The 9,383-nt window shown below is 40.7% G+C and overlaps 1 protein-coding gene across 1 annotated transcript in view; it reads left to right on the top strand.

The window, feature by feature from the left end:
• The first annotated feature begins 1,165 nt into the window (after positions 1 to 1,165).
• The window catches only part of LOC137325067 (BMP/retinoic acid-inducible neural-specific protein 3-like), a 176,623-nt gene continuing 168,405 nt past the window's right edge, over positions 1,166 to 9,383 (top strand). The window contains exon 1 of the mRNA XM_067989762.1: positions 1,166 to 1,398. Coding sequence (XP_067845863.1) covers positions 1,166 to 1,398 — 233 coding nt within the window. The remainder of the gene's footprint in view (positions 1,399 to 9,383) is intronic.

Raw genomic sequence — 9,383 nt, 5'->3', positions numbered from 1 at the left:
TATAGACATGCCTTATCCTCGGTGTGTGTTTGAATATACCCTTGTTTATGTGTGTACCTGGCTGTGTTTGAATATACCCTTATTTATGTGTGTATCTGGCTGTGTTTGAATATACCCTTGTTTATGTGTGTGTCTGGCTGTGTTGGAATACACCCTTGTTTCTGTGTGTGTGTCTGGCTGTGTTTGAATATACCCTTGTTTCTGTGTGTGTGTCTGGCTGTGTTTGAATATACCCTTGTTTATGTGTGTGTACCTGGCTGTGTTTGAATATACCCTTATTTATGTGTGTATCTGGCTGTGTTTGAATATACCCTTGTTTATGTGTGTGTCTGGCTGTGTTGGAATACACCCTTGTTTCTGTGTGTGTGTCTGACTGTGTTTGAATATACCCTTGTTTCTGTGTGTGTGTCTGGCTGTGTTTGAATATACCCTTGTTTATGTGTGTGTCTGGCTGTGTTGGAATACACCCTTGTTTCTGTGTGTGTGTCTGGCTGTGTTTGAATATACCCTTGTTTATGTGGGTATCTGGCTGTGTTTGAATATACCCTTGTTTATGTGTGTGTCTGGCTGTGTTGGAATACACCCTTGTTTCTGTGTGTGTGTCTGGCTGTGTTTGAATATACCCTTGTTTCTGTGTGTGTGTGTCTGGCTGTGTTTGAATATACCCTTGTTTATGTGGGTATCTGGCTGTGTTTGAATATACCCTTGTTTATGTGTGTGTCTGGCTGTGTTGGAATACACCCTTGTTTCTGTGTGTGTGTCTGGCTGTGTTTGAATATACCCTTGTTTCTGTGTGTGTGTGTCTGGCTGTGTTTGAATATACCCTTGTTTCCGTGTGTGTGTCTGGCTGTGTTTGAATATACCCTTGTTGCTGTGCCTGTGTGTCTGGTTTGAATGTACCCTTGTTGCTGTGTGTGTTTGTACACCGGCATGTCTGGCTGTTATTGGGAGTTTTGGGTAGGTCATGTAGCCCTTTGTGAATAATCCCATTTCAGTTATCTCCGCATGGTAAATTCATTCAGCACTACGCAGCTGATGACCAGAAAGGGCAATGGTTTATATTTTTCATGAAGATGTCCTTGTTTTTAATGTCTTGTTTTTTTTTTATGGAACAGGTCTTGAGGGAGTGCGAGGAGAATGAAGAGGAAGAGTCCCAGATGGAAGGATGAACTGGCGGCTTGTTGATCTCGTCTCTTTGCTGTTCCTATGGGACCGACTGGCTCTTACTCTCCATTGCTGGGCTCTATTGGTGCTTTCCTCTCATCACCAACACCAACATGCCACCAGCCCTCTCGATTGGCTACTCTCGGACAAAGGGCCCTTCCACCGGGCCCGGGATTATTCCAATTTCCTGGATAGATACCGTCAGGGATTTACTACCAGATACAAAATCTATAGGTAAGGGGGCCCTGGCACACAAGCTGCCCCAGAGGTTTATACCTGTTTCCAACCAGTATATTGCGGAACCGCTTTCCCTTTAAAAATCACCCCGTGTGCCCCTTTAAGAGCAGTATGTTTGTAAGTTCCTTTTAAAGAACCACCGTTCCATATCCAATGAACCATTTAACGATGCAGGATACTTTAAGTGACGTGTGCTGAGCATGTGTGTAAATTCCTTTTAAGGAGCCATCGTTCCGTATCCAATGAAACATTCAATGATGCAGGTTACTTTAAGTGGCGTGTATGTGTCCCTTTAAGAGTCGGTGTATCCGTGTGTTGGGATTATCCGGTTCCAGCGCCTGGTCCGTGTGCCCACATCTCCCCCTGATGAGGGGATTGGGATCTGCAGTCCCTGCGCCGCCAAACGCTTGCTGGTTAATGACACACACACACACTGCTGCCTCAGTTCCAACTTTCGTACTGTACCAGCAGCAGTAAAGTGAAAAAATCTTCCTTTGTATCATAGATTTGTAGTCACTGAAATGGGAACACCGATGTTCAGTATCTGCAGCAGACGCAGGAATGTGCGAGCAGCTGCTTTGTAGTTGGAAAGTATAATTGACAATGGCAGAAATTATCATTTCACACAGCCTTATTGGACCTATTACTTCCCAGTATTAAATTGCAAATTATCTCAATAAGTTTGCAACAGGGATATTATAATCACCATTTCTTCCATGCAAATATCATCATACACAAATAGTTCCAAGAGCACGGCCCATCAGTGCAGGCACTGACAGCTCTGGTTGGTACAAAAAGCACACCTGGAACTGATTGAGGCCACTCACAGCATTCACAGGGTTTACAATTTAAGGAGTCATAAACACCTTGAGGTGATTCGAGGCAGGAACCTAAACCCGGGATGCAGGTGTCAATCTTAAATTGAGCTTCGTTCTTACAGTTTGCAGAATCTGAAAGCCTCCATTAGATGCCAGCCTGTATCTCACTGCCAGGTATCCACTATGCTATACATAAGCCATCTGAACCTGTCAATTGGATTCCAGCCTGTAGCTCAATGCCAGGGATCAATTACCTTAAACCTCAATCTGGATTACAGCTGGGAGCTTGTTCCTGGTGACCGTTGTACACTACACCTAAACCACCCGATCCCCTCCATTAGATTAGATTGTAACTCATTCCCAGATAGCCCTGTGATCTGTACACTAGCCAGTCTCTTGTGTTGTTGCTCACAGTGAATTGTAAGATATGTTCTGTAATGATGCGTTACTCCATGTAATGCAAAATGTATTATATAATGCAAGATTTTACTTGATGCAAGTAACAGACCTTAAAGTTAAGTACTCTTAAGCAACGATACTCCAAAACAACAAATAGAAATTTTTGATACAAATTACTTTTTCACGCTATAGACATGATTACTTCTCCAGATAAATGCTTAATAAATGATGGAAATTGAGTTATATGATTATTGGCGATTAATACAAGTACTAGTAGATCTCCCATGGCATTGCTCATAGTAAATCAGATAACATATTATTTATAATGACAGGAGGATTATACCATGTATCATCCTAACGAAGGTGCAGCTGTGTTTAATTTGATCATTCCCCTTAAGACCACGATTTAATTACTGTAAATCCTGCTGTGAATAAGAGGTTAATTGTTGGTTAAAGAATCTTACAGATTGGCAGTGGCATGTAGTTTTTTGACTCCAGGTCAGAAAAAAACAGCATGAAATTAGTGCTTTTCTTTCTCTTTATTATAATTTTGAAGTATGATATTCAAAATGCACAAGACTTCCATTTTTATAGAGATTATAGGGCAGAAATTGCAAGTCTCTGTAGCAGACATGCAGCCTCACTCGACGTGAGCACAGATGCGAGTGTCACTAGACGTGAGCACAGGTTGCAGCCTCAATCGACGTGAGCACAGATGCGAGTGTCACTAGACGTGAGCACAGGTTGCAGCCTCACTCGACGTGAGCACAGATGCGAGCGTCACTAGACGTGAGCACAGGCTGCAGCCTCACTCGATGTGAGCACAGGTTGCAGCCTCACTCGCCGTGAGCACAGATGCGAGCGTCACTAGACGTGAGCACAGGCTGCAGCCTCACTCGACGTGAGCACAGGTTGCAGCCTCACTCGACGTGAGCACAGGCTGCAGCCTCACACGACGTGAGCACAGATGCGAGTGTCACTAGACGTGAGCACAGGTTGCAGCCTCACTCGACGTGAGCACAGGTTGCAGCCTCACTCGACGTGAGCACAGATGCGAGCGTCACTAGACGTGAGCACAGATGCGAGCATCACTAGACGTGAGCACAGGTTGCAGCCTCACTCGACGTGAGCACAGGTTGCAGCCTCACTCGACGTGAGCACAGATGCGAGCGTCACTAGACGTGAGCACAGGTTGCAGCCTCACTCGACGTGAGCACAGATGTGAGCGTCACTAGACTTGAGCACAGGTTGCAGTCTTACTAGACGTGATGTGGAGATGCCGGTGATGGACTGGGGTTGACAATTGTAAACAATTTTACAACACCAAGTTATAGTCCAGCAATTTTATTTTAAATTCACAAGCTTTCGGAGACTTCCTCCTTCCTCAGGTAAACTAGACGTGAGCACAGCTTGCAGGTGAGACCAGATGTGAGCACAGGTTGTAGTCTCAATAGACGTGAGTACAGGTGCGAGTGACACTAGATGTGAGCACAGGTTGCAGTTAAGACTATAACATTGTAGCCCTAGTTCTGTGTCCTACACCAATCAGTGGAATCTTGCAATTTCTGGCCTAATAGTCCATCCGAACTACTTGATTAGATTCAAGCCTATAATTTAATTAGTCTCAAGTGCCTATTATCATTCTAACATATAGAAACTTCTGAACTCCTCAGTTAGATACCAGTTTATAATTCAAATTCCAGGTATCTAATTATTTTATTTGTCTATTGATCTGAAGTTTTGTGTGTAGTATTTGTCCATCACACCTAGAGGCATTTCATTTCAAATGTCACACTTCAAAGTGTTACTTCCTGCTGGTTTTTCTGGCTTTGATAACCTGGCCTCTCCCGAAGGACACAAATTGGAGATTTACAATGTGCTCTAGATCCCAAACTACCAGAGAGCAACTCAGCAACAACAACTTGCATTCATAGAGTGCCTTTAATGTAAAGAAAAACTTCCCAAGGCACTTCACAGAGGCATAATCAAAAAAAGTAGACTCATCACCAAAGAAGGAGATATTAGGTGGGGCAGCTAAAAGCTTGGTCAAAAGAAATGGGTTTTAAAGTAGGTCTTAAAAGAGAGGTGGAGAGGCAAAGGGGTTTAGGGAGGGAATCTCAGAGTGTAGGGCCTAGGCGACTGAAGGCATTGTCACTAATGGTAGGGTGAAAGGAGGGGTATGCACAATTTAAATAAAGGTCATGGAAACCTGAACCCCTCAACAAGATTACAGCTCCTAACTCACTGCATCTTTCACAGCCATCCATTATTTTGTGTAAACCAATTCAATCCCTCAATTGAGTATAGCAGTAATTCATTCCTGTTAAATTTTTGCCCCCTAATAGGCTAAGTGTATATATATATATGGGTTTTTATGGGATAATCTGTATCCAGACCCCTTTAAACAAGCTCAAAAACTAGGAAACAATGAGACGTCAGTTTAATGCTCCACCCACGACATACAGTGACCATGAGATTACCAGTACAAACAGAACCTCACAGGAGGACCCATCAGGAAAAGTTGTCTATTCAATATGAAGTTTATTTTATGTGCAATAAATTCAGGGGAGAGCTGGGGTATGGAAGCTATTTTATAAGAACATAAGAGCACAACAAAATATGCAATGGGAAAGCCTTTCAAGCGTGTTTCTTCTACAAAACATTTGTAATTTGATCCAAGGTGTACTATTTTTATTTACTCTTGTGATGGAAGTGATTAACCACAGGTTAAACTTTTCAGAAGATAAAGCTCTGTGTGCACTTTTTACCTGAAACCTCCACAATAATTTTGCAAGAATCAAGGATATCAGTTTGACATTTTTCTGCATTATTTAATTCTGACTGGAAATGAACCTCTGGAATTCAACCATTGTCCCAAAGGCACAGCAGCCATTATATTCCAGAGTACTGGATCATCTGTGTCAATACCTGTCCTTTTAACCTTCAAACTCATTCTTAATCAAACATCTATCCAGCACTCTTTGAAAGGAATCAATCAAGATAGTATTGACTGCTTTTGTTGGAAGTCTATAAATTCCATATATCTGCTATTCTATGAGCCAAGAACAATTTTCTGGATCTCGAGTCACACTTGTATTTTTTTTTTGATTATGCCTCTGTGACACACTTGGTAAAGTTTTTCTATATTAAGGTGCTTTTTACATGCAAGTTGCTGTTGTTGTAGTTTATGGTCATAATCAAAGTTAACACTTGGACAACCAATTGGTGCATCCAGCACCCTTGGGGTTACTGACAATGTTATTTCATTGGAAATGTTCAGAGCACCTCATGTTGATTCCAAAAAATGTCAGAAGTTTTTCCTTGCTTACCGAAATGGTGTAACTACCTCAAAATTGAAGGCTTTGGCACTCATTTCTGTAGTTGCTTTCTAGAGAAATGTGCTTCTAAAGTGTTTAGCCCTGGTTTTTAGCCAATTGAAGACCAATTTTTAAATGTGTTGGTCCCAGTCCCAGAATGGAATGTAAATTTGCCTTTTCAATGAGTTTAGCCATTATAAGTGTTCCATCATAACTTAGAGCGCTAAATCCTGCAGTCATCTTTGCTACTTTTCTTTGAACTCTTGACAATGCAACAATGTGCTTTTTGAAGGTAGGATGCCCACAATATTATAAATGTGGCCTGCAAGTTATCAATGGTGTAGATAACTAAGTTATGTAATGGGGTAGTACACTGTTCTCTCAACTAATGGAGTGAAAGTCTCCACTGGAAGGGGCAAAGGAGTAGGGTAGTGGGATTAGTTTTGGATTGCTACTGTAAAGAGCTGGCAACATGATGGACCACATGGCCTTCTTATATGCTGTAAACCCCTATGGTTCTATGGGTTTGGACAGCCTCAGCTTTGTTCCTTGGGGTATAATTTGGCATATATTAGTGGCTCACTCCAACCAAAAGAATGGCTGGTATAGAAAGTGGAAAAATTCAAGCGGGTGCAGTCCATGCTTTTCTGAGGTTCAGCTTAAGATGTGTATTAGAGCAGAGTAAAAGAAAGTGAAACCTGAATTTGGAGCACTTGCCTCTAATACAGAGTGTCAAAAGTTAATCAAATGGTCCATCCTCACTTTGATCAGTGCAAACTCACCTTAAAAAAAAGTTAAATATTTAAACTTCAAATCACTCCCTATCCGAGTGCCATCCCATCACCCAATTGACCGTAACTTTTTGGTGAATAATTACGCCCAAATACGTTTCACTTTCTACATTTGCTAATAGACTACCAACCTTTTGTGTGAACGTATTACATGCTACTTACATTTGCATGTGTTGTAGGCTTCCATGGCAACTTGTCTGAATCTGTGATTTGGCCATAGTCTTCATTTGTGAAGAGTTTATTTATCACACACAATTTTCTTTATTCCCCCATAGTCTTTCAACTCAACTGATTCTACAAATAATTAATCGGTTCCTTAATTCTGTCTGTTTAAATAGGTAAACATGTATTTGGATCGCTCTTGCTGCTGTCTACCATGTCATTTTCTGTTGCCCTCTTGTCCATTATCATTTTCACTGCCAATTTTCTTTATATTTGCCTGATTTCTTGTTAATCATATAGGATAGTCTGGGATTCCTAATTCGACCACTGTGATCTTCATTGGTTTTATTTTTTTCTAGGATGTACCTTCTTTTTCTATCTAATTCCAAGTTGCCTTAAAATCCTTTTTGATTTATATTTAGTTTGCCTCCCAATGAATCCTCCTTAGAGTTCTTCTCATTGGCCCAAAATGTGCTTTTCTATAATCTTGCACCTCTGTTGTTTTGTTTTTCTTTATTACAACTTAAATTCCACCCATTGAATGATCGCCTGAATCCAAATATTCCAGCATTGTAGGAAATTATATTTATTTTAATTTTCTCTCCTATGTTCACCTCCTGGCCTGAAGGGGCTAACTCATGCTGGGGTACAACTTCATAAGTGCATCATCCAAGTGCCCACTCTTGAGCCTAGACAATGATTGTCAGCAGACTATTTACCATGAGAGACATCGCAAACAAGCTCAATTTTATCCTCAAACTGTTGTATGCACTTCAACTGGATGTGATCAGAAGTGAGAATCCTGGCTGTTCTTGAAATTTACTCCTTATAAACATTTATATTCAGTTCTTGTGACTTTCTCTATATGATTTTCATTGATCCCCACCTGCACTACATCTGGTGCTATTGATTCAATTCATTACCTCATCAACCCTGTCTCCTCCTCTTGCTTAAATGCTCATATTGTACTTTTGCCTCCCTTCCCTTAATCCCCCTCTTGTTTAGTGCCCCCTTTCTCCTCATGAAGTAGCTTCAGACATTCTGCTACGGAGTCCCAAGAAAATATAAAACACTATTAATGTTATACTGCACAGCTTTCTCCCAACCTCGCTATCGAATTTTCCATTACACCGATTCATTTCATTATATTTTCCCCTTCTATTAGAGTGTGAGCTGGAATATAGGGATTCATTCATGTATTGTGTAATAATTCAGCGTGAGAACTGTGGAATATGAAGATTATTTGTTGCTAAAATATGAAGTTTATTTTATCTCTTATTATAGAGTCATTCAGTGTGGGGATTAGAATGACAATTTAATGTCCAATAATTATAACCAGAATGCTCTGGCCTGCAATTTAATATCTTCTTTGAGATCTTTCTTTAGTTCACTAATTGGAGTAATGTGTGATATCAGTTAACATGATATTAGGAGGAGTGTTTAGGAAGGGGTTCAGAGGACATTGAAAAGAGTTCAGGAGCTCTGTATATTAGTTGAGGCTTTAATAGACCTTTATATAAGGAGAACAAAGATTTTGATACAGATTGCTTTGAGACAATCTCTTTTGAGATGGGCTTGGGCAGATTCCCTACAGGAGCTTTATTAGTTCCACGCAGCACAGGGCTTAATATGGTCTCTTGGAATGTTACGGGATCTGAGTAGGATTTTATAGGATGTTTATGGGGGATGTTTTGTGAGATCTCTATGGAGATTGGTTTATATGATTTCTTAAGGAACTATATTTCTATTGGGCTGTGAAAGAAGCTACATAGGATCTCATCAGGGATTGTTTATGCAGAATTTTTACACTGAAGGCATGAGGAATCTTTTCTTGAATCACTCTGATGGTTTAATACGATTGGCATTTGAGAGAGTGACGCACTTTTTGTATGTAGGTTTTCAATAGAAATTACAGTTGACGATGTGATCGTACTAACGCTTATTGCCTTTAATCAAATTCCTCTCTGTCTTAAGAGGTGCTAACCCAATTAAAATAAATGGGTTAATGCCTTTGCTACATTAATGGAGAGAGGAATTAGATAGGAGCTTGTGAAGCGTTCGTACGCTAACATGGCCAATAGTAGTTCCCATGCTTGTCTGAGGGGTGCTTATTAAGGTCTCGAGGGAAGTAGTATGTCTATTTGTGGAACAGATTTAAAGGTGAATCTTCCATGTCACAGATGGAATAACACTTTGGGTAGACTTTTGGTGTGAGGAAAACTCCGCCAAGCATTCTTTGGCAAATCATCCAGCACAACAACACAAATGTTTTGGAAAATGCTATGTGATCAGAAGTCAGTTGTAATCATTTAAGAAACAAACTTAGATTTAAGGTGATTGGCAAAAGAACCAAAGGTGAAATGAGGAAAATCTTTTTTAGACAGCGAGTGGTTAGGATCTGGAATGCACTGCCCGAGGGGGTGGTGGAGGTAGATTCAATTATGGGCTACAAAAGGGAACTGGATAAGTACTTGAAAGGAAAAAATTTGCAGGGC

This window comes from Heptranchias perlo, chromosome 9 (genome assembly GCF_035084215.1).
Source record: "Heptranchias perlo isolate sHepPer1 chromosome 9, sHepPer1.hap1, whole genome shotgun sequence".
Classification (NCBI taxonomy): domain Eukaryota; kingdom Metazoa; phylum Chordata; class Chondrichthyes; order Hexanchiformes; family Hexanchidae; genus Heptranchias; species Heptranchias perlo.
Note: the sequence above shows the minus strand (reverse complement) of the source record. Positions and strands in the feature narration are given on the sequence as shown.